Source organism: Anser brachyrhynchus (assembly GCF_964034855.1).
Source record: "Anser brachyrhynchus genome assembly, chromosome: 4".
In the NCBI taxonomy this organism is placed as follows: Eukaryota; Metazoa; Chordata; class Aves; order Anseriformes; family Anatidae; genus Anser; species Anser brachyrhynchus.
This window is the reverse complement of record NC_137698.1, coordinates 26879438-26906765: the sequence shown is the minus strand read 5'-3', so window position 1 is coordinate 26906765 and position 27328 is coordinate 26879438. Positions and strand designations below refer to the sequence as shown.

Here is a 27328-nt window from a genome sequence, read left to right as displayed (position 1 = left end):
CTTCAGTGGTGAGGTAGGGACGGCCCTCTGTGTGGTAACAGGCCCTGGTGGTGATGTCACAGTGCCTGGCTCCTATATCCCTCTGGCATGGGTGCCAGCTGTGGCCCAGTTGCTTGTGGGGCCTGTAGGAGGAGGACCCAGAGAGAGCATTGTGTCTATCTGGGGACATCCTGCTGCGATGGAGAGGCTGAGAGCCCTTAGCGGTGAGGGGCAGCGGGAGGGAGGTTGGGGGCTGAAGCAGGACCCTTCACAGCAGGCTGCTCGGGGCTGCATCTCCTGCGGAGATTTCTCTCCAAACTGGCCAAGATACTTGTCCCTACCAGCTCCAGCCCCCTGCAGCCAGCAGCACCAATGACACCTGCTCCGTTCTTTCCTTCCAGGTCTCTTTACTTGTGTGGGCTGCCGGCCCAGACGTAGACGTCGCCACAGCAGAGGCAGGGTGACGGGGCCTGTCCCTGAAGCGGCCCCGACCTTTGCCACTGTTGTGACTTCTCTGCTAGAGCGTCTGCAAGACGAGGAGGTGAGCTGGGGGCACCCCACCATGATGCAGTGGGGTTCCCTGGGTGCCGCAGGGGGAGCTGTGCCTGTCGGCACCTCTGCCCTCTTGGTTTCCTCGTCCAGAAGCCCCGGCGCGGGGCAGGGCCCAGCCTGGAGCTAACCAAGGAGCAGTCATTTGCCCTGGCCCCGTCCCAAGGTCCCATGGGTGCCAAAGCCTAGAGGCCAGGGGATTTGTGTTGCCATTGCAGCTTCCCAGCCCCAGCGGCACGTCCCTAGGCTCTGCCAAGCGGGGGTGGGCAGCTGGCGGCTCCCTGGGAAGAAGGGCAAAGCAACTGCAACTGATCCCTGTCGTGCTCTGTCCCCAGGGTGACAGAGCGCAGACTTACTGCGAGCTGGAGAGCGTCTTGTGGGGAGATGACAGCCGCCTGCAGTGCGGTGTCGTGAACCGGCTGATAGCAGAGGTGTCCCGTGACCTGACAGCTGACCAGGTGAGATGGTGCTCTTGGAAGGCGGTGGGAGCAGCCTGCCAGGCATTTCAGGGAAATCTGGAGCAGTGCAGACAGGTTTTTCTGGCACTGGGGCCCAACAGAGGCTCCCCAGTAGCCCTGAGGGACAAAGCGGCTGGGGAAATGCCTGCCTGGGCTAGGCGGGGAGCAACAGCCGGGGAGCTGCTCACCTTCCTTCCCCAGGGGACCAGAGGTGGCAGCCGCCCAGCCCCAGGCACAGCTGTCCCCAAGGGGTGTTGTGGGGGAGTAGGGGCCATCTTCCCAGTGGCTCCAGCACACAGATAACGTTAGAGCTGAAGCCCCGTAGCCGGTGCTGGCTGGTTCACATATTAGGGTATCACAGGATGGCTGAGGCTGGCAGGACTGTCTGGGTCCACCTGGTCCAACCCCTGCTCCAGCAGGGCCACCCAGAGCAGGCTGCCCAGGACCGCGTCCAGGCGGCTTCTGAAGATCTCCAAGGAGGGAGACCCCACAGTGTCTCTGTGCCAGTGCTCCAGCACCTGCACCTGTTCAGCCCGTCCAAGTGCCTCAGCCTGTCTCCCGGGGGGCAATTCACCTGAGCCTCTTTTTCAGGGCGTGACGGAAGACACGAAGATGGCTGCTAGTGACGTCCTGGTGGCTCTGGCCCGCTCCCACTTCAGCTTTGTGATAGCCGAGCTCCAGGCCCAGCTGAAGGCCCCGGGGGAGATCTCCAAGGAGTTCGTGCTCATCACTGTGGGCAAACTCTTCAGCACCTATGGTACGGTCCAGCACCCCCATCCTCCCGCTTTGGGCCAGTCTGTGATAGCTGGGGAAAGGGATCCTTCCCCTCTCCACACGGTCCGTGCTGAGCTGGGGGGCACCGTGGCTGCAGCGCCTCTTCCCTCACTGCCAGTGCCAGCTGGGGGCTCTGACCGTGGCCACTCTCCATTCTCTTCGCAGCCCTGCAGTGCATCCCCTTCATGCGCATGATGCTGTTGGGCCTGCGCACCGTGGTGGGCCAGTTAGGGAGCAGCCGGATCCTGCGTGCCGCCTGTGGTGGTGAGTGGACCCTGGGGAGGGGCAGGGGCAGGGCAGCCCTTGGCACCTCGCTCCGGTCTCAGAGCGGGCGTGGCGGGCCTGAGCCCACAGTGCTGCCAGACCTCGGCCATCCCAAAACGTTGGGGCACCTGGAAAGGGTGGGTGAAGGCCACGAGGTTTCTGTGGGCTGGAGGTGAAGGTGCCCGGGAACTCCTGGGTCCCTTTGCTGCCTTCCTGGGCTTTCCTCCCGGGTTAATGTCCCTGTGCTGATGGGCAAAGATTTGGGAAGGGAAGGGCAGGGGCTGCAGAGGAAAATGCTGGAGACTGTGAGGAAAAGGCGTCATGTGGAGGACAGAAACAGCGTGGCGTTGTCATCCAGACACCTCGAGCACACAACTTGCCCTCAAACCTAGATCTGCTCCTGAGCTGAACCCGGGCGAGCCTTGAACTGTGCTTACAGCAGGCTGGCGGGGGGGTGCCGCTACCTTCCCTGCTACAGGCTCCTTTTTCTCTTCTCTTGGTGCAGTTCTGGAGCAATGGGCGAAAGGGGTCAACATTTACATCTGCACCTGGAAAGGATGCCCCTTGCCTGCCACGGAGAAAGAGCAGATATACGAAAACCTTTCCCAGGTGTTCTGCTCTGTGGCAGGAAACTGGCTGGACTGCCAGGAGGAAGAGGTGAGGACTGCTGTTTCCCAGCTGGGGATGGCAGCAGGGATGCCCCCGACGGTGCCTCTGTCTGTGCCCAGCGGGCTGGCTGCAAAAGGCCCCAGACTGGCTCTATGCCTGGGGCTGGGGGCTCCCTGCGGGGAAGCAGCTGAATCCCAGGGCATTTGGGCAGGCAGGGTGGGGGGGTGAGGGGTGGGGAAAACCTCTCTGCCCTCCAGAGCGAGCCCGTCTCCTGCAGGGCAGAAGGGAAAGGGGAATGGGGAGAGGGAGAGGGAGAGGGAGAGGGAGAGGGAGAGGGAGAGGGAGAGGGAGAGGGAGAGGGAGAGGGAGAGGGAGAGGGAGAGGGAGAGGGAGAGGGAGAGGGAGAGGGGAAGTCGTCTCCGTGGGCAGGGCAGACCTTCAGCCTTTGACGCTGGGCCTCCCCGGTTCCTCTCCAGGACAAGCAGGCCGTCATCAGGGCCATGACTCCACTGATGTGCATCCTCCTGCACAAGGAGGAGCACCGGGAGCAGGTCTGGGAGCAGCTCCTCTGGCTCCTGCACCAGTATCGAACGGTCCAAGACACCTCCAGGGTGACCAAGGTGAGGTGTGGCACAGGGCCTGGCACGGACGTGGGGTCTGTGCGAGTGGCACGAGGGCTCGGGGATCTGTGGCATGCAGGGAGGAGCCAGGGAGCTCCCCTTAGAGAAAGATGGAACAGGGAGATCAATGGAGATCTGAGGCTCCCTGGGCTCTTCAGGCAAAAGAAGAGCAACCGTGATGGGGCCAGGAGGGAGCCGAGAGTCAGTGGGGCCCATCTCTGGGAGCTGAGAGGCTTTGCTACCACCTCCGTGGGGGCTGTTTGCATGGGGAGCTCTGTTCTAAGGTGCAGGGCCATGTCCAGTTGTATCTGACTGGGGGGGGCGGGGGGGGGCGGGGGGTAAGAGGCCTGATGGGTAGGAAATACCTGGAAACATTGCCAAAAGAAGGCTCTGTTCAGAGAAGAGACTCCTAGTGCTGCCGTGAGGGGAGGGTGAACAGGAAGCCCTGTGCAGGAGCACTGGGGACTCCCCTGACCTCAGCTGCGCACAGTTTCTCCATTCGCAAGTGGCTTGACATGGCTTTGGCCCTTTCTTCCTCTCTTGTTCTCTTGCAGAGCCTCATTTATTTCCTGGAGGCCTTGGAGCAAGTTCAGACCCTCATCCCCAAGGGCAAGTGTCTTGCCATCAGCAGTGTCGTGTACAACGAGGTAAGGGGAGCCTGCACCCACGCAGCCACAGCAATTACCTCTTGGCTGAGCCTCGGGAGGACTCCAGAGCCCCGAGACTTTGAAGGCTGCTCAGCCTTGGCTCCTGGGTGGCTCCTGGGTGCTCCAGACCTGTGCGTGTGTCCCTGTGGACGCTGTGGGGTGGGCTGGGTTTTGGCTGGGGGTCCTCTTCCCACGAGTGCCCAGGGAGATGAGAGCTGGCAGCGCCGTTCCTTTTCGGTCCCTCTTGATGCCGATGTGACTTTCTCCAATGGACCTTGTTCCCACAGCTCACTGACGACACCAAAGAGCACAGCCAGGACCATAAGGCAGAGCTGACCCAGTGCATCCTGCTGCAAGGTAAGGAGAGGAGATGTGGCGATGCCCCGTGGTGTCCCGGCAGCTCTCTCCCAAAGCTCAGGAATGGGTGTAAGCTGCTTGCTAATGCAGGATGGGATTTCCTCCCCACAGCTCGGATCTGCCCAGAGGAGACGATCCTGTTCCTGGAGTCCCAGCTGAGCCACGAGAGGGAGGCCGGGCGCGTGGCAGCCCTGGGTCTGCTCGGTGCTCTGGCACGCTGTGACGGTCAGTACTGCGGGGTCAGGGCTTTGAGGGCTCTCTTCCGCCCTCTGGGCTGTGCCTCCACGCATGCCTCGCTGTATCTCTTGCAGAGCCCGCGATGACAGAGAAGCTGCCCCAGGTCGTGGAGGCTGTCAAGTGTGTGTGCAGGGACCCCAGCACCCGGGTGAGCTGCTTTGGGAAGGGACTATGCCGTCGGGGTGGTAGAGAAACCTTTTCCCGCAGGGCAGAGCCTGGCAAGACTGTACTGGAAGGGCTCTGACCTAGACAACCATTTCCCCGCTCCTTGGTTACTGGAGGGCTGATGGCGAGAGGTGATGCCGCTGCCAGCATGGGCAGGTCCCCGTGTCCCCGTGCTGTGCAGGGAAAATGCACGGCCTGGTGCTAAAGCGTGCCCTGACCTCAGGAGAAAAGGCTTCTCCTACATCCTCGCTGTCTCTATGCAGGCCGGAAGGGCTGCCCCGGTGAGCAGGTGGCTTCCCTTTGGCTTCGGAGCAGGAAAATCATAACCACAATTGACCCCTGGCAGGTGAGGAAGGCAGTTCTGCACTTCATCAGGGAGCTGCTCAGTGCCAATGCCCAGAGCTGTTCAGCGTGGGACGCTGTGGGATACATCTTCAGCGAGTTCAGCCAGAGCTCGAGCAGAAGGGTAAGGCCAGTGTGCAACATCTTCCCTTGGGAGATCTGCGCTGCCAGGAGGCTGGCATGGGAGCACTGGCCGGGCCACGCCTGAGCCTTCTGGGTCAGGAACTGAGAGCAACCGGGGGGTTCCCAACATTGTCTTGCAGGCTGCAGGACTCCTGTCTGCCCAAGAAGCCCAGGAAGAAGGAGGTCTACAAGGGCTGTGCATGGACGTCCTGGGGTCACTGGACATCTCTGTGAGAGGGATGGCCAAAGTAAGTCATACTCTGTCCTGCGGCTGCTGCTCCTCTCCTTCAGGCCGTTTGTTCCTAGACCCCTTTGCACACCCGAAAGCTCCCCCCCAGTGTGCTCTGAAGTGCCCAGGGCTCAGGGAGATGCACACCATCCTCTCCATCTCTGAGCTGAGGCAGAAATGCTGATGGGCTGAATTGTCTCATTGCCTACATACAGCTCCTGTGGCCGAGGCTGCTGATATATGTGTTGCCGGCCAAGTACACGGGCATGCTGATCCCCCTCTCCCGCTGTCTCCGAGCCCTGGCTGAGAGAAATGAGTTAACAGCAGCGCGTGAGCATCAAGAGCTGGATCCCGATGTCCTCAACTCCCTGTTGCAAGGTAGGAGTAGAAACTCCCCCAATGAGCTCTGCTGACCTCTGTGTCTGCGTCCTGCAGGGACGTCAGAGTGGCAGGGCACAGTGTGGCTTGGCATCTCACCCAGCATTTCTTTCTCCCCGCAGAGACAACGCTGACGCCACATACCTTGCTGGCTCGCCTGCTGGTGAGTAGTGGGGCCCTGGGGAAAGAAAGAGCTTTTCTGGACAGGGCAGCGATGTCCAGAGAGGCCGGGGCAGCGATGCTTTAGAGGCTGGTGTCAGGAGCCCTGGGGAGGGAGCAGCGTGTCCTGAGTGTGCCACCTGGGGACCCCGTTCCCTTCCCGTGGCTGAAGCACGATGGGCGCAGCCATCAGCTGCTCCTTGGCAGCCGGGGTAGCGCCGAGCTGCTTCCTTCATGGGAGAAGCCGCAGGTCTTGCGGCAGAAGTGACCCTGCTTCTCTGTGCTCTCTGTACACAGGTGGTGGCGGGGTCTCCTTTTGCGGGCAGTGAACTCCAAGCTGCTGCCTTGCTGGTGATGCAGAGCCTCCACAGCAGGATCCATGGAGCTGTGGGGGCCCTGTGGAACACCGAGATTCCCCTGCTGCTGCAGTACCTCAAGGGTAAAGTGCTGGTGGGGATGGAGAGGCAGGGGAGGGAGGGGAGGGCATGACAAGTCAGCTTCCCAGCATGGCTAAGGGAAATCGTTGCCTGTTGCCCAGTGCTTGTTCTGCTGCCGTTTCCCTTCCAGGGAGCCAGCACTGAAGCTGGGGGGGGGGGGGGGAGTGGTCCCACAGCGACCCATTCGTCCCGGCGCATGGATGGGGCCCTTGCCGTCCCCTCGGACAGCATGCTGGTCTTGGTGGCACCTCCATGTCCCTGCTGGGACGGTGCTTGTGGGGAGGGACAGGAAGGCTGCCTCTGGAGGGGGTGCAGCCACCAGGTTCCCTGGGCCAGGCCGGGTTTGCAGCAGCTCTTCTTTTGTGGCTTGATCCCAAGCAAGGGCTTTTTTCTTCTTCCTACTTTCTAGGAGAAAACGAGAACATCCCAGACTCTGCAGAGTGGGAGCGCCATCTGCTGAAGGTACGGCAGCCTTGGGAGGCATAGCATATAGAGGTGGCATTTCCCAGGTGGCAGGGGCGTTTCCCAGGCACCCTGCGCCTCCTCCTGCAGAAGGTGCCTGCCTGCCTAGAGGAGTCTCTCCCCACACGGGCCACAGCTGAACGCGAATGCCCTCATTTAATGCCACTCTGGCGTGGCCGTGTGCCTTGGCACTGCCTCTTCCTGCTTGTCCTGAGCCAAAGGGGTGTCAAAGGAGAAGAGCGCAGGCGGGTTAAAGGAGGGAGGGTTGTGGTGAGGTGGGGCGAGGGACTGTCCTTCCAGGCAGCTCTCCCCCAGCAGGTTCCCGGGACCTGGGAATGTGGGAAACGGCCCTGGCAAAAGGCAAAGAAACATTCGCTTCCTCTCCTGTTCTCTCCTGTAGTTCCTGAGGGCATCACTGGAAACCATCAAGGACGACGCCTGGATCAAGCGCCTGAGCTGTGAGCTGAGCCAGCGGCTGGACAGCTCTCCCAGCGGCTCTGGGGAGAAGGTCAGTTCCCCGCCCGGCTCTCCCCTGGCAGCGCAGCCACGGGGCGCCCGCCTGCGGGGCTGGGGCTGCAGGCGGTGCTCTGCGCTGCTTCCCCAGCCCTTGCCCCCCAGCGGCCTTTCCCTCCGTGCTGAGCGGGGCTGGCTAAAGCCCATCCCTGCGTCCGGTCTCGGCTGCTCCCCGTGCGCTGGGGCCTGTCCTGGTCTGGCCCCGTTCCAGCATGCCACGCTGTTGCTGCATCTCGGGCTCGGCTTTTTCCCTTCCAGGCTTTCCTGTACAAGGCTCTTGGGACAACGCTGGGAGCTTGTCAGGAACTCCCACACGTCCAAGAGAAGCTGCTGCAACATCTGAAGAAAGCAAAACCTGAGGAGCCATCTGAGGCCCAGGTGAGTTTCCCTGGTCTGTCCCTGGGGGAAAGGGCTTCTTCCGGCCCTGCTCCAGGCCTTTTCCATCTCCTCATCGCTGCCTGCCACTGTGGCTGGCCGTGACTGAACGTCTGGGCCTGTGCCAACTGTCCCTCGGTCTTTTGTTGCAGGGAATCATTTCTCTTGTCTGCCAAGCCGCCGACAGCCACTTCCGCCTGGCCTTGGAGACCTTCACAACGTTTGCTGCCACACTGTGCAACGCCCAGTGTTTTGGGGCTTCCAGACGCAAGAAGGTGAAGCGTTTGGGGTTTCACTCATTGGCTTTCTTCCACCTTCTTTTCACTTCTGCACCAGTAGCGGCCAAATCATGGCAGCTGCATTTAGGTTGCCCCTAGTGTAAGAACCCCTCGAGACCTGCGCTTCGAAGGGGACCCCCCGCAGCTGGGGCCCGTGGGGTGTCTTCGGAGAGGATGGGGTTTTGTGCCTCGTGGATCCGAGCTGCAGCGGCTGCTTGCACACAGCCCTGTTCCCCTGACCGAAATGCAGCGTGACAGAGGCTGCGCCCTTCCGGCCCAGCCCCATGCGAGAGCCCGGCCTGCGGGCTCGGAACAACTCCTGGCCCCAGAGCTCACAGAGAGCTGGGGGAGCAGCTTGAGGAGCTGCCAGGACGTGCCCGGGGAAATAAGAAGCTGGTGCAGGGGCAGGGCAGCTCCTGCCTCGGGAGCCCAAGGGGCATCGTGGGGTGTGGGGGGCCATCGGGCAGACGTCTCACAGCATCTTTACCAACGCAGATGATCCGGGCCAGCAGGAGAGCTCAGGCCACTTGCAATGCTGCCATGCTCACCTACAGCAGCATGGCACTGCGTGCCTCCAAGGAACAACTGCTCGCCCACGTGGAGGCAGACATCGTGGGCAACATCCTGCTGCTCTACATCTCCAGTAGCCAGGTGAGAGCTCGGGGCGTGCAGGGGCAGGGATGCTGGGTGCCCCAGCTCCAGTCCCTCCGCGCTAGGGCATACTGAGATGGGCCGTCTCTTTCAAAAGGTCCCCCAAGAAACAGTTTGTCCCAGCATGAAGATCCAAGCCCTTCCCCTAGATTTCCCCCACGTGCACATGTTCCTCTTGCAGCCCGCGGACCTTCATCCAGTTCAAAGTGTTTTCTTCTCTGCTGGGCCTCAGAACTTGGAGAAAAATCTCGCCCTGGTGCAGAGCATCACCGAGGTCGGTTGTGCCATCCAAGCTGTGGGTAACTTCGGCAGCTTTGATCCCGTCCTGCAGCACAAGCTGCTGCTGATCCTGCAGGTGAGTGCCCAGAGCCAGAGCTGTCTTGCAGGGGAGTTTTGGGCCATGCCATGAGGCATGAAGGTCTCCCTCAGCTGAGTGGGAGCTCCTGAGCTCCTAGAGCCATGTCCCCAGCTGGTGGGGCCGTTGGGTGCTGGCAGTCAGTGGCCATGGCTGGGCAGCCGCTGGGGAGCTGCTACATCCTGCAGCGCCTCTGTGGGAGCTGCAGGAGTGATGGAGCCAGTGTCTGGTAGTAGCGCCCGTCTCTGGGCAGGGTGCAAGAGCTCTCCTATGCCCAATGCCCACTTTGCAAATTTCTCTCTGGGACTTGCAGAACTTGATGAGGAAGACTCTCTGGGAATTCCCGGCATCGTCACTGCACCTGAAGGTGATTCTGGCCCTGGAGCAGTGGAGGTAAGAGCGAGGAGCTGCGGGGGCTGTGAGGCGGGATGACGTTCGTCCTGTTGGGGAACTCCCAAAGGGGGTAGGGGAAGAGGAGCAGCATCTACAAGAGGGAGGGCTGGTCTGTTGTGCCCAGTGACCTGTAGGGAAGGTTCTGGGCGGGGAGAAAGGCTCTGGTCCTCCTGCCATCTGGCAGGGAAGATAAGGAGCCCCAGGGTCTCCCTCACTTTGGAGCTGGGGGGTATTTGCTGCCGGGGAGGAGAGAGCAGCTGCTGGAGCTGAAGGCAGCACTCACCGCCACAGGCTAGGCTGGTTGGATTTGGGGCGGTCGATGAGGACAAGACCAGATGCCATTTGACCGTCTCTGGAGAGCGCTAGTAACTCTTCTTTTTTTTTTTCTCTTCCTTTTTCCCCTTGCCAGCAAGCTGAAGATCTCTTTTAGCAGGAAGGAAATTTGCAGCCTGCTGTCTGACTGCTGCCAGTCCATTCTGCCACTTCCTTCAGCGGATGAGCAGATGGAGGAGATAGGGAACGCGGAGGTGGCATTGCTGCAGCTACAGGTACCTTGCTGTCCCTTCCCTGCCCACATCTTGGTCAGGACCCCACCCCCCAGCACAACCTGTGCGCTGGCAGCAACCGTGATACCGCATCTCTGTCCCTCTCCTCTGCTTCCAGTCTCTGCACATGGCCACGAAGGCTCTGGGCCGGCTCATGGCAGTCCTGCTCAAGACAAAGCCAACCACTGTCGTCTTCGTAGACATCGTCCACGTGAGTATCCATGGGGCGGTGGGGAAAGCATCCCTCCTGTCAGTAGTGGGGACCGAGATCTGGGGCCCCTGGCGAATTAGCAGAGGAGCAGGAACCTCCTGCTGCCATGCCAGGTCACTGTGACCTCAGGGAGGCAAAGAAATGGGCCCTGCAGGGGGGAGAGCCAAGAGGCATCCCTTGGCCGGCTGGAGCAAGGAGATGGCTGCATGAAAAAGCTCCTGGGTGGGGGCAGGTGTGTCTGAAGAGAGTGGGGCAGTGCAGGCAGCAGTGCCAGTGCCCACTCGGTGGGGCCGCGGGGCAGGCCCTCAGGAAAAGTGCCAGGAAGGGAGAGAAATGGAGAGGGATGGCGGGAAGGGAAAGATGCCCCCTGTGAGACAGAGCTGTTCTGCCCCAGGTACTGTGGCTCCGGCTCTCCTCGGACAATCCGTGGGAGCGCAAGAGGGCCCTGCAGGTCTACGCCCAGCTGCTGGCGGATTGCAGAGATGGAGTCACTTTCCAGGTGAGTAAGGATGCCCACCGTGTGCCCGTGCTCCCTGGAACCACTGGGGCCTGGAAGGGGAGCTCTGCCCAGCTGTGCACGGGCTTTCGGGTCCCCCAGCACTATGGGGTGGCCCCTCTGCCCAGTCCTGGCTTGAGTGGGGCACGGGTGGGAGATGCAAGGGGGCGCTGGGGCCGCCTACAGCCTTTGTTCTTCCTCTCCCCCATGCAGACAAGATGTGCCTACGTGCCGTTTGGCTCCTTGGCGGGATTGCTGGGGCCTCTGACCTATGACCCCGTGACCAGCTCCCGCCAGCTGGCCGCTACCTGCCTCAGCTCCCTTCTCCACATCCAAGGTGAGTAGAGCAGGCACCTGCCGGCCCTCTGTGCCCCGCCTGGCCCTACCAGGCTCCCAGGGGCTGGGCCCTGCTGCCAGGAGGGAAAGGAGAGGCACGGTGCTCGGCTGCTGTCCTCTCCCCACCCTGTTCGTCCTCCACCTCCCCAGCCACCTGGGGAGGGATCCTGGCAGAGGACCACCCAGTCCCACCTGCCAGCAGCGTTTCCTGCAGCCGGGGGCACTCAGGGCCATCCCCCGCTGCTGACAGCAGGACGTAGACCCCTCAAGTGAGGAGCGTTAGGAAGGAGGGAGCTGAGCTGCAGGCCCAGAGCGTGAGGCGATGGATTTTGGTTCAACCCCTTTCCAGCCCCTTGAGAAACACTCTCTGTACTGAAGGAAGCTGCTGGATGGGGCACCAACCAACCCCCCGGGAAATCACGTCGAAGGCAGTTCTTACCACCTTTTCACCGAGCAGCATCTGTCTGCGCAGAGTAGAGTGTGGGCCTCCCAGAGACGCTGGTGGCCTGTGTGGCAGGAGGAGAGGCAGCTGCAGGGAGCAGAGGCCTGCAGCCCCTGAAACAAGCACCGCCAGCTTGTCAGCTGCAGAACCTGGCAAGGGACATCCCGCTGCACCGAGTTAAAGACTAACTACCCTGGCTTCTGGTCCCCCTTCAGCAAAGCCCGGGAACGGAAGTTCAGTTTCCCTAAGTGTGACTCCCCTTTTCTCCCCATGCTCGTTCCAGCCAAGGCCACGAACAGGGTGTTCGAGACAGACGACCCTGCGAGCTGGTGTGAGGGGCTGAGTAATCAGATCGCCACATCTCAGCAGCTCCAGACCTCTGTCAAAATTGGAAAGGTAAAGAGTGCCCTCAAGTTTGCATTAAGTTCTGAAGAGCTGGAGCAGAGCCGTGACAGGATCTCTCCTGTTTCTTGTTTCTTTCCAGATCGTTTGCAAAAACTTCCCCAAAGAACAGGCCACGGACTTCATGATGGCCATCAAGGAGACCTTCCGGCGTGCCAGAGGAAGACGTGTGCGTGCTGCAGGGAACTGGATGATCACCTTCGTGAAAATATGTGGAAAGGACATTCTTCCAGACGTAAGAGACATTTTTCCGCGACGTGGACTTTCTCGTTTTGGCTGTCGCACCACACATCTTGCCGTTTGTGTGCTAAAGAAGCTCTCGGTGCAGAGCCAGGGCTTGGGCAAGGTGGTAGGGGTGAAATTTCGCCTTAAAGCTTGAAAGCGTGGCAAGGGAGCAGGCGTGGCTCATGGGCTGAACGTCCATGTCCCCGCAGAAGCAAGGACGTACCAAGACATTCCTTCTCCCCTGCTTCTTTCAGGTGCCAGGAGTCCTCTCCATCCTGCACACCTGCACATGGTCCATGCTGCAGACCTCGTTCATGTACTTTGTGCACGATGCGGTGCTGATCCTGGCCCGCTATCACGAGGAGCTCACGATTGATGTCATCATCCAGAAGTTTGTGCCTATGGACAGGTATGTGCACTACTCCCTTTCTTGCTGGGGTCAGAGAGCCGTAGCTTGTCTCCACTAGGGTGATCCAAGTGAAGCAGCAGCTCCTTTTCCTACACCAAAATGTCTGAGGTGTGCTCGTATCGCTGGTAGGAACCGGGCATCTTCAGCCCAGCTGCTGAAGAAGAATGAGGTGAAGGCATCACAGGTAACAGAGCATATGGGCTCATGGTTGCACATCTTCTCCTTTGCAGAAACACACTGGAGCTGTGGAGGACTCTGGGGAAAGACAGCATTGGCATCTGTGTGCTGAGGCGCTTATCCGAGAAGCTGAAGAGAGTGGGAGACGACAGCTCCGAGCCCAGCTCGTCCAGTCGCAGGCTGGAGGACCACCAGCCTTCTCCGGAGTCCTTGACTGTACGTTCAGTGGCAGGGCTTTGCGTCTGCTCCCCCACACAAAGTCCGAGGCAAAGGCGTTGGGTGCCCTTTGCAAACGTCTCTGGACACTGCCAGGACGCTGTGCTGGGGCGTCTCCGCGTTAGCAGTTCGGGACGGCCGGGACAGCCGCTGCTCCCAGGCTGCAAGGCTGTCACGGATACGGGACGTGCAGGCAGTAAAAGTGCCCCAGGCAGCCAGGGGGCCGGGGCTGGTGGCAAAGCTCTTGTTTAACAGGTGGTTCTCGGTCTAATTTCCCTGTAGGTCGCCTGTGCCATCTCAGAAGTGGTGTCTGTGCAGGCCGAGAAGGGGGTCCAGAGCTTGCTTCCCTCCCTCCTCCCTGGGCTCCTGCTGCAGGTCAGCGAGGCACTGGGGGAAGAGATGCTGTTTGCGCCCCTCAGCCCCTGGAGAGGGCTCTCTGAGGATCAGCGGCGAGAGGACAACGTGCGCAGGTCAGGAGCGGGAGGAGCAGGGAAGGGGGGCCTGGAATTGCCTAGGCAAGCATGTTTGTTTGTTTCCTGTCCTGCTTCCTAGGCATGAGGCCACTTGAGGCTGCAGATTTGTTTTTTTCCTCCCATCCCCGTTTGTTTGGGGTTTCTTTTCTCTGTTTTTCGCTCGGGCAGGCTGTAATTATTGCATGATGGCTTGTCCAAAGTTTGTTTTCCTTACGGTAGAGATGTCTGTGTGCTGAGGGTCTTCCTGCGCGGTGACTTCCAGGGAGCACGAGCACAGCTGCCACATCCTCGTAGGGTTTGTGGCCCAGCTCTGACCACAGGCAGATGTGCTTTCCTGCCCTAGAGGCCCTGCCGGTGTAATTCATGGCCTGTCAGGGTGCACCAACCATTGCACTCAGGCGGTGCTGCCTCCCTGCGGAGGTTCGAGTGGTCAGGTCGGTCCCCCCACAACATAACAGGGCACTTTGCCGCAGGGTGCTCTTTCCTCCCCTTAAGGCCCAGCTGGGGGGCCCCATCCCGGGAATTCTTTGTAGCACCGCGCTCTGCCCCTGCTCCCGCTCCTCAAGGGCAGGAGAAAGCTGGGGCCGTCTGTAGCCTGCAAGTCCCTCTGCGCAACGTGCTGGCAGCAAGGGCCCGTAGGGAGGGCTGTGGGTGCCTGGCATCGATTGAGCCTGGGGGCCCTGGGTTTTGTCCTTCTGTAAGTGGCTTGGGGCATTGCCAGGTCTAAGAAAGACAGTTGTTTTTTTGCCAGCTTTACAGACTTGGCGGCTACACAGCGTTGCTTCAGTTGCCTCTCCCTCGATGGAACTTGGGATGAGTGAAGAACCGGCTCGTAAAGCTGCTGAGCATTCTTGCTCTGCTAAGTCTTCCCCTCCGGAATGCTGCTGTGATCTGAGACTCCTCTGGCTCTTGTTCTTTCACCAGGCCTTTTTGCGAAACTCTTATGTCAGTGCTGAGCAAATGCACTCAGAAGAACTGGCTGACGCCGTCCTGGATGCAAAAAATGTCGGCGATGCTGGAGAGCCCCCACACTCATGCCGAGGGCATGTGCCTCCTGACGAGGTGAGAGCCCCAAGGCAGCATCTCACCACCTTCCTCTGGGTGGCTGCGTCCAGGGCAACGGCTGGCGGGGACCTTTCCTGCGTGCTCGGGGAGCTCTGCTGCAGGACAGAACAGCGCCTGTGCTGGAGGAGGGGAAGTCCGGGGTGGCAGCCTGCAGCCTTCCCGCCTGACCAGGCGTTGCCTCTTGTGCTCTTTGTGCAGAGTCCTGGTCCGTGCGCAGCTCATCTCACAGGAGCTGATTGAGAGCTTCTCCCAGTGGCTGGACTGCCCATCAGCAAACCTGCAGCTGACGGCCATGGCTTTCTTTGCTGAGGTGAGGCACTAGGAGGGCAGGAGGGCTCCAGAGGGCTTTTCTTAAAGGTATTGCTGCTTGGGCTGCCTCTTTCTGTGGGAAGAGATCAGAAGAAAGCGTCGCCATCGAGACTCGGATGGAAGCTCCTTTGTTCGAACCCTGTTTGTGTGCTGTGCCTGGGCTGAGGTTGTGTCCTGACTCTCGTGGATGTGTTGCTCTATTGTAGCTGATGAATGACCCGCCTATCGAGGGGAGGAACGTCCTGAAGATTCTCAGGGTCTTCACTGAGAAAGCACAGCACCGAAGCAGCACCATAAGGCAGATGGCAGCGAGAGCTCTGGGCAACGCAGTCAGCAGTGTGCCCATGGAGGTGAGACGGATTTTCCTGTGCTCTGACTGGAGCCCCTCCCTAGCAAGACCCCGGGGGAGAGCTGCTTCGAGAGCCTGGACAGAGCGGCAAAGGCAAAAACAGGGCTCTTTCCTAAGGCCACGCTCCTTCCCCTGATGCCAGCAGGGCTGCCAAGGGAAAATTTGGTGCAAAATGTCAGAGTAACAATGCTTCGTAACAGACCTGTCAGCCACGTAAAGAGCAGCTCTTTGAGGCAGGAAGAGCCCTAAGTCTGTGCGTGTCTTTGGCTTTGCAGGTGCGAAAGCACAGGAGACCTGTTGTACAGGTGCTGCAACAGAGCCTGGCGGACATTGCCTGTCCCGAGGTGGTTGCAGAAAGCATGGTGGCGCTAGCTGAGTTCGTGAGGGTGCTGCAGGCAGTGAACTTGGGATCGGCCTTTGAAGCCATCGCCAGGTCCACCAAGATGTTCTTCGAGTCTGTGAGTGAACCCAACTCTTTCTGCCGCTGGTCTGAGAAGTGGGGGGTGGGCAGGGGCCTGCACGCGCCGCGTGGATGGCCTCTGCTGGCTGAATGTCTGCTTTGGCCTCGTTACCCAGCTGACAAACGGGTTTCTGGGTTGCAGGAACTAGAGTACCTTCGCTACTCGGCCTTCCGCCTCTATTCAGTCCTGGCCTCCTCAGCCTCGATCAAGCGGTCGTTCTTCGCCGGAGAAGTGGCAGAAACATGGGTCAGCCTTCTCCTGCACCTCCGGGATCCCGACTTTGCAGTTGCTAGCGTAAGTGCCCTTGCAGCTTACTCCCAAAGCCACAGAAAGCTGCGCGGCCACGGCCGAGGCGTTCTGCCACTCCGGCCTGCTCAGCAGCTGCTGGGCGTCTCTGCAGATCCCTCCTAAAAGTGTTCACCGAGCCTTCCGCTGTGCTGCCCAGGGCAGTCTTACCAGCATCGCTGGCAGGACCATCTCAGGCCTCTGGTCCTTTTTCTGGCCACGTGCCTCTGTGCCTGCCTTTTCCTCCCGGAGCCGGTGCTCCCCTGGGAGAGGGCAGTGGGGAGCAAGCCCACGGATCCGGCCGCCAGGCATCAGGACTGGGTCGGGTGCCGGCCTAAGGGATGGAGCAGGTCCCCTCTGCTGCCGCCAGTGCATTCCCCTGCCAGCGAGTGCCCCTCGGGCAGCCCCCCGCCCAGGTGGAGCTCAGCAGCACACAGCTGGACGAGCTCCCTGGGTAGGCCCCAGACACTCTGGTGGAGGAGGAATGACGGCACAACTCTCTTTTTCAGATGTGCAAGATCACCTTCAGTCTCTGTGCTCCATTTATGGGGCTGAGTCGGGTGCAGGAGATCATCGATCTCTCCAAGAGGCTGGGTGCAAACGAGCTGCAGTATGAGGTCTGCAGTCACCTGGTAAGTAAGCTGTGCTCCGGCGAGACATCAGGGCCCTGCGGCCCTGCCCTGGCTCCCAGAGGGGAGTGTGCGGTGACGCATGCTGGGCTGGCCGGGACTGGGACATGGCCATCCCTCCTGGCCACCCGCTGCCTCTCACCTTCCCCCTGCGGCCCACCCAGCCAGCTGGCTGAGGGTCAACAGAAGGCATCTTCTCGGACCCACATGAACTTGTGCCTTCCTGTCTTTCCCTAGGCCAGATACGCCCCCGCCATGTTGGACAGGCTCCACACCATAGCCAGGAGAGGCTGCCTAGAGAACGGTCAGAGGCTGCACACATCGGCCGTCGAAATCCTTGGTGAGAGCCCGCACTGGAACTTACCACTCCCTTTCCCGACCAGAGAGCTGGAGGGGCCTCTGCTTTCTCTTTCCTCTTTCCTCTGGGCCCTGCCTTTGCAGAACAGGGCAGACAGGGTTGCTCAGAGCTTGGCCTGTGTGCAGGAGAAGCACCACACAGCTGGCGCTAGCAGAGTGGCCGGGCCCCTCACGGGGCGATGCTCAGATTGGCTCGCTGCCCCGTCCCGGGGAGGTGCAGGCAGCGTGGTGGGCAGCGAGTCCAGCCTGCCCCCCGCAGCCTGCCAGGCACCAGCTTGCTGGTTCATCCTTGCCGGGGCCTGCTCCGGAGGCTGAGCCACAGCACCCACCGTGCTGTGTACCATGGGCTCAAGATGGGGTAGACAGGGACACAGGGCTTTTCATTGCAACCTGCCTCCGAGTTCCTTAAAAAGCTTTAGCAACCATCAAGTTGTGATATTTAGAGCCTTGCACAGTGGCTCCCCAAGTATGTGTCCCAGCCGTAGGGCAGGGCGGGAAGCCAGGGCTGTGGAGCAGTGCTCTGATGTTTGCCTCTTTGCTCTGTACTTTAGATGACATCCTGGCGAGAAGAAGAAGAAGGAATTGAGGCTCCGTCAGATAGCAGGTCGGTTCACGTGGGGCTGAGCTCCGGATCCGCGGGTCTGGGCAGAGGTCAGAGCCCAGAAGCAGCCCGGCAAATGCCCGGCACCAGGGGCCGGCCAGCCAGGGGGGAGCAGCTCCAGGGTGGCAGGGGGGACAGCTGCCTGGGCTGGCTGCTCACAGCTCTTTCTGTCTTGTTGCAGCTTTCCAAGGCCTGAGCAGCACTGAGGACACCCGAGCGTGGCAGGCGGCAGACAAAGCCCTCCGTGACTGTGGCACACTGTGGGCAATAAAATTCCGCACGTGGTCTCACCGCTGTGTACTTGGGGAAATACAACCCAATGTGGCCTCACCACTGTGGACAAAGGGTCTTTTTCCCAGGGCCAGGGGGGGCACGCTGGAGCCTGTGGGGCGAGGCCTGGCAGGATGCACAAATGGCTTCTGAAGGAGTTGGCGGACCTCACCGTGAGGCCTCCCAGGATTATCCTTCAAATGTCACCGCGATCAGGAGAGGCTGCTGAGGACTGGGAGAAAGCAAACGTCGCTCCTGTCGTCAAGGTGGGCCAGGAGAGAGACCTGGGCACTGTGGGCAGGTCGGCCTCACCCCAGTCCTCAGGGATGGGATGGGATCGGAACCGTTTCCAGCCCTGTGCAGGACGAGGCTGGGAGGGGAGCAGCCAGCACGTGCGATGCCGGGGGACGGAGTGCCTCAGCTGCCTGACGGCAGCCACAGCCAGGCTGGGCGAGGGGAGAGCCGGGCAGGGCCCAGCGCACCGCCGCTGCTCAGCGCCTCTGGGCTGAGGCCTGCTCCCGTCCCCCTGCCCCGTCCTCCCACCCCACGTTGGGGGCAGGGCGCGAGGGCTGGGTTGCGGGGGGCTGCAGGAGCGGCCCTGAGGGAGCCAAGGCTGGGGCTGCCCCGGGCACAGCCTGCACGGTCGGTTCTGGCCTGTTCCAGATGGTGCCAGCCGGTTCCCCAATGGACCGGGAGGACTCCACCGGGGCACCCGGAGACACCTCTCAGAGAATCAGAGCTTGCGGCGCCACTGTGGCAGGGCGGGTGGAGCCCATGGCCGCAGCACCGTTACAGCATGCCGTAATGTTACGCCAGCCCTCCTCGTGTCCTGTGGCGAAGTAGGGAGTTATGGTAACATCCGAAGCGCAGTAGTGGGGCTCGACATCTGTTTGGGCACCTGGGGTGCTTTTCTATGTGCTACCTAAGCAATAATCGCGTTACCTAAGCACTAACCAAGAAGTGGGAGAGATGTATCCTGTACCTTAGGGAGTGAGCCAAGCTTGAGGTGGTTTATAGCGATCTGGGCAGCCAGAGGAAGTCAAGTTCACGTGACGCATGTGGAGAAGTTCAAGCACCAAGCTTGCACCAAGCACGCCATCGTCATATGCCAACTCATTGCCAGTAGCGACCTGGAAAGACAGAGAGGAGCACATGGATGAAATGGCTGAACAGCCCCTGCAGTGCAAAGACAGTCTCTTCCTCCCTGCAGGCTTGCACCTCAGCTGTGGAGAAACAGGGTAGATTTAGATTAGGCACTGGGAAGAAGTTCTTTACACAGACAGTGGTGACACACAGGAACAGGCTGCCCAGAGAAGCTGTGCATGCCCTATCCCTGGAGGTGCTGAAGGCCAGGCTGGATGGGGCTTTGGGTAACCTGGTCTGGTGGGAGGTATCCCTGCCCATGGCAGGGTGTTGGATGGGCTTTAAGGTCCCTTCCAGTCTCCACCATGCTATGATTCTGTGACTCTCTTGTCATTTTATTCCTAAACACTGGATCTCCTGTGCAGGTCCCTTGCTCTTACTTTGTTTTATGGCCAAAACAGCTTTCAAAAAAAATTTGGACTATTTTCTTCCCTTTCTCAAAAATTTCTGTTGTGTAACAGAATCATAACGAGCAGTAGAAAGTTTAACAAGGCCTCTACCAGAGCTTTCCTATAGGATACCAGCTCAGAGGTTCTACTACAGTTACTGCAATCCTTGGCTTTCCTAAGCTGTAAGCTTGACAGAAACATACGACTCCCATACAGCTAGAAGGGCATTAGGAGAAACATTTCTTACCAAGTGTTTGTAATACGGCTTTCATTCAAACGTTGAAAATTCCTGTGGCATAAAACTGTTATTAGGAGGGCTCCAGTCGGCATCTCCTAAGATCCTTGATGAATAAAGTAACTGGTAAACAAAATAATAGTGCAGACGTCTCATAATGCTTACATGAGTTCTCAGTGGTAAAAAAGCTGGTGCTTTATGGGTACCTTACGAACACAACATTATAAATTTCCCCTTGCTGCAAACATTACAAAGATATTGACCTCTGTGAATCTGCAGTAATACTGTGAAACATTTCTTGAGCACCTTTCCATCTTGCTATTACGCTGTGTCCCCAAGGTTTTTTTCTTGACAAACCTCTCCAAATTTGTTTCTACAAAACTCTCTTCCCTTAAGAAGAAACTGCTTGCCACCCCTGTCCTCAATGTGTACATTTCGTAAGAACGTATACTACTATAACCTGGATCTTAACTTTTTCCCCCAGGTTTCACTAAAGAGCCCTTTTCACACTTTGCACATTACAGGAACTCATCTTGGGCATCTTTGGAAAACTGCTCTCAAAAGTAGTTCTCAACAAACGCTTCTGTGGTGGTTTTACTCGGATGGGTGGCTGAGCTCCACCACAACCGCTCTCTCACTCCCCCTCCTCAGAGAGGAACAGGGAGAAAATACTATGCAAAGGGCTTGAGGATTGAGATAAGGACAGGGAGATTGCTCAACAATTATCGTGACGGGCAAAACAGAGTAGGGAGACAGTAAGATTTTTTGCCTATTACTAACAAGCTAGAGAAGCGAGAAACAAAGGAAAGAAACCAAAGATGCCTTCCCCACCGTCCACCCTCTTCCACCTCCTCCCCGTGAGCGGCGCAGGGGAACAGGGGAATGGGGGTTGTGGTCAGTCTATGGCACTTCATCTCCACTGCTCCTTCTCGGTCACTCTCGTCCCCTGTGCTGTGGAGTCCTTCCCAAACTGATCCGGCGTGGGCTGCCCACAGGCAGCAGCTCTTCAAGAACTGCTCCAGATATGGGTCCGTACCACGGGGTCCATCCCTCAGGAGCAAACTGCTTCAACCTGGATCCCCCATGGGCAGCAGCTCCTGCCAGAGTCCCTGCTCCTGCGTGGTCTTCTCTCCACGGGCTACAGGTCTGGCCCAGAATCTGCTCTGGTGGGGGTCCTCCACAGGCCGCAGCCTCTGTCAGTGCAGGTCCACCTGCTCCACCGTGGTCTCCTCCACGGGCTGCAGCGTGGAACCCTGCTCCACTGTGGTACTCCATGGGCTGCAGGGGGACAGCCTGCTTCACCATGGTCCTCACCACAGGCCGCAGGGGACTTCTGCTCTGGTGTCTGGAGCACCTCTCCCCCTCCTTCTTCACTGACCTTGGCGCCTGCAAGGCTGTTTCTCATTCTTCTCATTCCTCTCTCTCTCCCAGCTGCTGTGTGGCAGTTTTCTTCCCCCCCCCCCCCCCCCCCCCCCCCCCCCGTCTTAAATACGCTCTCACAGAGCACAAACAACATCACTTACTGGTTCGGCTCTGATAAGTTGCGGGGCCCTTACCAAACGAGGGGCAGCTTCTAGATTCTTCTCACAGAAGCCACCCCTATGGCCCCCTGCTGCCAAAACCTTGCCACATAAACCCACTACAGCTTCAAGACCTTGCAGACAAATGGGCAGGGAGTGCAGTCCCCATGCTGTAACTCGTCAGATGCCCAGTGCACGACTGCTGTTCATTCGCAGCAGCACACCCTCACAAGAACACTTACTGGTGGCAGCCTGGTCCAAATGGAAATGCTTTCTGCCATTATAGATCTCATGCCTGGCTGCAGGGGCGGCCCTGAGGGAGCCAAGGCTGGGGCTGCCCCGGGCACAGCCTGCACGGCCGGTTCTGGCCTGTTCCAGATGGTGCCAGCCGGTTCCCCAATGGACCGGGAGGACTCCACCGGGGCACCCGGAGACACCTCTCAGCGAATCAGAGCTTGCGGCGCCACTGTGGCAGGGCGGGTGGAGCCCATGGCCCCGGTGTCATAAGGGCACGCTGTAACAGCACGCCATAAGGGCACGCTGTAACAGCACGCCATAGGGGCACGCTGTAACAGCATGCCATAAGGGCACGCTGTAACAGCATGCCATAAGGGCACGCTGTAACAACACGCCATAAGGGCACGCTGTAACAGCACGCCATAAGGGCACGCTGTAACAACACGCCGTAAGGGCACGCTGTAACAGCACGCCAGCCCTCCCCAAGATGGGGCTTTGGGTCCCCCAGGGCCCGGTGGCGTGGAGTCGGCGTTTGTTCCCAATGTGCGTGTTTGATAAGAAACTTACCGAGGCAGATGCTTACAAACTTAGCGGGTTGGCTCCTTGGCGGGATTGCTGGGCCTTTTTTTACATGTCTAGTGCTAGAAGTGAAAGACAAGAGAAGCCAGAAGAAATATAAAGCTATACTTACTGAAATTTCAATACATTAACATGACAGTATCCTAAACGTGTCTGCTGATGACGTAAGAGGTGCGCTTATCGCCCAAAGCTGCACGCTTTTCCTTGCCTTGTCAGCAGAAGGTGAGGTACTTTACTAGGAAGTCCTGCATACGCTGTTCAAAAAGTAGAGGCAGTTGCATAAAACGTAGATAAAAAACCTTATACTTGCCTTTCTCCTTATCTCTGATTTGATTTCCTGTTACAACAGTCACAAATCTGTAGCTACAAATATTTTTCCAAAATGATATATAAATTCAGAAGCCCAGCAGGTCTGACAAATCCTTTTACAGTCAGTTAATTTGTGAACTCTCATATGGTTTTATCACTCTGACCAGACACAAGCAGATTCTTTTAGTATATGAAAGCAGCTGCTGACAGGTGTTTATTGTTGCCGTCATCCGCTCTTAATATTTAGACTGCAAATTTGACTCCAGCCCGTCCGCCCTTAAGCAGCAGTAATTACGTCTGAAGTAGTGAAAGTGAAGTGAGACAGCCATTTGATACCTGCTGCTTTAACAGATCTTATATAACCTCCTGAATTACTTTTATTCTGTACTTTTCATGCCCCAGTCAAAAAGATGAGTGTGTTTAGGAAGAAGAGTAAAGGTTGGACATGACAATAAAAGCAATTCTATTGCACTATTGTGAGAGTACTACCGTGCATAAGATGGATGTTACGGTGCAAATTCCTGAAAACAAACAAACAAATAAAAAACCTTGGTGTTGTTTCTTTTTTAATTTGTGAATACACCAGTAAACAACATTCTTTAACTAGATACACTGGCACTGTAAAATAAAGTCTTGCTACTGCAACTGAGCAGGAATTAACTGTCTTCGAGGTGGGCCAGGCACAGCCGGTTCTGGCCTGTTCCGGATGGTACCAGATGGTTCCCCAATGGACCGGGAGGACTCCACCGGGCCAATCCAGGCAGCCAGTGGCACCTCTCAGCCCATCAGAGCTGGTGGCGCCGCTGTGGCGGTATCAAGAATATTAGAAAGAACTCTTTTTTTTGTTGTGATCCGTGGTTGAGCATACACTTGAGGACGAGAAGAATGTATGAAATGGTACTTAAAGCTTCAGAGTCTTTCTCAATCTGTTCTGTCAAAGCTGTTCCATTTTGTGCAAAACACTTCAGTATTCACGAAAGGAAAGCCTGGGACCTCCATATCTCAGATGAATATGCTCTCTACCAGGCTAGAGCGTCACTCTTATCATCCTTCTCTTTGGACCATAAAAATCAGTATGATGAAGAATGGGAGTCTAGTTCTGGTGATTTATTTCCAGAACATTTTTATATAAAATTACCATCAGACTCTTCTTTCAGAAAGATAACCTGGTTTTGCTGACTGCAACAAGAAAAGATTTCTATTTGGGTTCAATGCAGTATCAGTATATATAGATATGTTCGTTCGACTTCTGATTTTATTGAGTTTGGTGCTTTCCTAAAGAAAGGTAGAGTAGTAGATCACAGAAATATCCTACCAAGTTTATTTTCATTAATGTATTAATTATAAGCATTATCTTCCTGAAGTAGTTACCTTTTTAATTTCAGGATTTTTTTTTTTTTTTTTTTTGTATAGCTGGAAGACTTTAAACTGCTGTTTAGGAATACAGCATGCTGATAATTCAGTAAGTAGCTACCTCAAATTCACGCTACTCAGCTTCTATTTTCATTTTACAGAAAAATTATAAAAATCAGTTATTTGCAGTGGAAAGTGATTTATGTACCTGGCATATACCTGGAGAAACATCTCCCCAGTAAAAACATCAGTCAGCACACTTCACAAAGCTCCAGTGTACACTTTAATACAGTTCTGTATGTATAGCTTCATGTCCTTTCTTTTGTGAAAAGCAGAATGGAAGCATCTGGGATACATACGTGCATTTCTCAACACTGTTTTTCATAAAACAGCATAAGGCAGACACAGAGGTTAGTCAAACGCAAGAGGGGCAGGCGCTGAGCTCTGCTCTCTGGGGACAGCGGCAGGACCTGAGGGAATGGCATGGAGCTAAGCACTGGAATGGGGATGCCCAGGGAGGTCGTAGAGTCTCTTTCTTTAGAGATATTCAAAACCTGCCTGGATGCGATCCTCTGTGACATGCTCTAGGTGACCCAGCTTGAGCAGGGCGATTGGACTAGAGGATCCCTGGAGGTCCCTTCCAACCTCAACCATTCCGTGATTCTGTGATTCTGTGACAGGGGAGGGTCAGGCTGGGTGTGAGGAAAACGTTCTGCACCAAGACGGTGGTCGGGCTCTGGAAAAGGCTCCCCAGGGCAGTGGTCACAGCACCAAGCCTGCCAGAGTTCAAGAAGCATTTGGACAACGCTCTTGGACACAGGGCCTGACTTTTTGGGCGGTCCTTTGAGACTCAGGAGTTGGACTCAGTGATCCTTGTGGGTCCCTTCCAACTCAGGATATTCTGTGATCCTGTGACCCCAGTGGAGAAGTGGTGGAAGGTGACAACCAGACCATGATACTGTAGGTTTGCCACGATGTATCTCAGTGCAGAAGTTTCCTCTTCAAGTCTACTTCAGTGGTGAGGTAGGGACGGCCCTCTGTGTGGTAACAGGCCCTGGTGGTGATGTCACAGTGCCTGGCTCCTATATCCCTCTGGCATGGGTGCCAGCTGTGGCCCAGTTGCTTGTGGGGCCTGTAGGAGGAGGACCCAGAGAGAGCATTGTGTCTATCTGGGGACATCCTGCTGCGATGGAGAGGCTGAGAGCCCTTAGCGGTGAGGGGCAGCGGGAGGGAGGTTGGGGGCTGAAGCAGGACCCTTCACAGCAGGCTGCTCGGGGCTGCATCTCCTGCGGAGATTTCTCTCCAAACTGGCCAAGATACTTGTCCCTACCAGCTCCAGCCCCCTGCAGCCAGCAGCACCAATGACACCTGCTCCGTTCTTTCCTTCCAGGTCTCTTTACTTGTGTGGGCTGCCGGCCCAGACGTAGACGTCGCCACAGCAGAGGCAGGGTGACGGGGCCTGTCCCTGAAGCGGCCCCGACCTTTGCCACTGTTGTGACTTCTCTGCTAGAGCGTCTGCAAGACGAGGAGGTGAGCTGGGGGCACCCCACCATGATGCAGTGGGGTTCCCTGGGTGCCGCAGGGGGAGCTGTGCCTGTCGGCACCTCTGCCCTCTTGGTTTCCTCGTCCAGAAGCCCCGGCGCGGGGCAGGGCCCAGCCTGGAGCTAACCAAGGAGCAGTCATTTGCCCTGGCCCCGTCCCAAGGTCCCATGGGTGCCAAAGCCTAGAGGCCAGGGGATTTGTGTTGCCATTGCAGCTTCCCAGCCCCAGCGGCACGTCCCTAGGCTCTGCCAAGCGGGGGTGGGCAGCTGGCGGCTCCCTGGGAAGAAGGGCAAAGCAACTGCAACTGATCCCTGTCGTGCTCTGTCCCCAGGGTGACAGAGCGCAGACTTACTGCGAGCTGGAGAGCGTCTTGTGGGGAGATGACAGCCGCCTGCAGTGCGGTGTCGTGAACCGGCTGATAGCAGAGGTGTCCCGTGACCTGACAGCTGACCAGGTGAGATGGTGCTCTTGGAAGGCGGTGGGAGCAGCCTGCCAGGCATTTCAGGGAAATCTGGAGCAGTGCAGACAGGTTTTTCTGGCACTGGGGCCCAACAGAGGCTCCCCAGTAGCCCTGAGGGACAAAGCGGCTGGGGAAATGCCTGCCTGGGCTAGGCGGGGAGCAACAGCCGGGGAGCTGCTCACCTTCCTTCCCCAGGGGACCAGAGGTGGCAGCCGCCCAGCCCCAGGCACAGCTGTCCCCAAGGGGTGTTGTGGGGGAGTAGGGGCCATCTTCCCAGTGGCTCCAGCACACAGATAACGTTAGAGCTGAAGCCCCGTAGCCGGTGCTGGCTGGTTCACATATTAGGGTATCACAGGATGGCTGAGGCTGGCAGGACTGTCTGGGTCCACCTGGTCCAACCCCTGCTCCAGCAGGGCCACCCAGAGCAGGCTGCCCAGGACCGCGTCCAGGCGGCTTCTGAAGATCTCCAAGGAGGGAGACCCCACAGTGTCTCTGTGCCAGTGCTCCGGCACCTGCACCTGTTCAGCCCGTCCAAGTGCCTCAGCCTGTCTCCCGGGGGGCAATTCACCTGAGCCTCTTTTTCAGGGCGTGACGGAAGACACGAAGATGGCTGCTAGTGACGTCCTGGTGGCTCTGGCCCGCTCCCACTTCAGCTTTGTGATAGCCGAGCTCCAGGCCCAGCTGAAGGCCCCGGGGGAGATCTCCAAGGAGTTCGTGCTCATCACTGTGGGCAAACTCTTCAGCACCTATGGTACGGTCCAGCACCCCCATCCTCCCGCTTTGGGCCAGTCTGTGATAGCTGGGGAAAGGGATCCTTCCCCTCTCCACACGGTCCGTGCTGAGCTGGGGGGCACCGTGGCTGCAGCGCCTCTTCCCTCACTGCCAGTGCCAGCTGGGGGCTCTGACCGTGGCCACTCTCCATTCTCTTCGCAGCCCTGCAGTGCATCCCCTTCATGCGCATGATGCTGTTGGGCCTGCGCACCGTGGTGGGCCAGTTAGGGAGCAGCCGGATCCTGCGTGCCGCCTGTGGTGGTGAGTGGACCCTGGGGAGGGGCAGGGGCAGGGCAGCCCTTGGCACCTCGCTCCGGTCTCAGAGCGGGCGTGGCGGGCCTGAGCCCACAGTGCTGCCAGACCTCGGCCATCCCAAAACGTTGGGGCACCTGGAAAGGGTGGGTGAAGGCCACGAGGTTTCTGTGGGCTGGAGGTGAAGGTGCCCGGGAACTCCTGGGTCCCTTTGCTGCCTTCCTGGGCTTTCCTCCCGGGTTAATGTCCCTGTGCTGATGGGCAAAGATTTGGGAAGGGAAGGGCAGGGGCTGCAGAGGAAAATGCTGGAGACTGTGAGGAAAAGGCGTCATGTGGAGGACAGAAACAGCGTGGCGTTGTCATCCAGACACCTCGAGCACACAACTTGCCCTCAAACCTAGATCTGCTCCTGAGCTGAACCCGGGCGAGCCTTGAACTGTGCTTACAGCAGGCTGGCGGGGGGGTGCCGCTACCTTCCCTGCTACAGGCTCCTTTTTCTCTTCTCTTGGTGCAGTTCTGGAGCAATGGGCGAAAGGGGTCAACATTTACATCTGCACCTGGAAAGGATGCCCCTTGCCTGCCACGGAGAAAGAGCAGATATACGAAAACCTTTCCCAGGTGTTCTGCTCTGTGGCAGGAAACTGGCTGGACTGCCAGGAGGAAGAGGTGAGGACTGCTGTTTCCCAGCTGGGGATGGCAGCAGGGATGCCCCCGACGGTGCCTCTGTCTGTGCCCAGCGGGCTGGCTGCAAAAGGCCCCAGACTGGCTCTATGCCTGGGGCTGGGGGCTCCCTGCGGGGAAGCAGCTGAATCCCAGGGCATTTGGGCAGGCAGGGTGGGGGGGTGAGGGGTGGGGAAAACCTCTCTGCCCTCCAGAGCGAGCCCGTCTCCTGCAGGGCAGAAGGGAAAGGGGAATGGGGAGAGGGA

At 58.2% G+C, this 27328-nt stretch overlaps 1 protein-coding gene across 1 annotated transcript; it reads left to right on the top strand.

Moving 5' to 3' along the window:
* Window positions 1-178: 178 nt before the first annotated feature.
* Window positions 179-20833, top strand: LOC308194717 (maestro heat-like repeat-containing protein family member 2B; the record flags this gene model as incomplete). Its single annotated transcript, XM_080590918.1, has 38 exons — window positions 179-203; window positions 381-520; window positions 864-986; window positions 1578-1743; window positions 1926-2024; window positions 2530-2681; window positions 3110-3253; window positions 3808-3900; window positions 4188-4257; window positions 4369-4482; window positions 4569-4642; window positions 5006-5125; window positions 5265-5372; window positions 5569-5731; window positions 5854-5894; window positions 6188-6329; window positions 6737-6789; window positions 7190-7247; window positions 7430-7680; window positions 7830-7952; window positions 8451-8606; window positions 8704-8961; window positions 9275-9354; window positions 9764-9902; window positions 10018-10110; window positions 10505-10609; window positions 10820-10943; window positions 11668-11780; window positions 11869-12021; window positions 12266-12420; window positions 12651-12813; window positions 13096-13283; window positions 14211-14348; window positions 14550-14661; window positions 14867-15010; window positions 15285-15764; window positions 16265-16387; window positions 16622-20833. The coding sequence occupies 38 exons, from the start codon at window positions 179-181 to the stop codon at window positions 17054-17056; spliced, it is 5418 nt and encodes a 1805-aa protein (XP_080447044.1). The 3' UTR covers window positions 17057-20833.
* Window positions 20834-27328: the final 6495 nt, after the last annotated feature.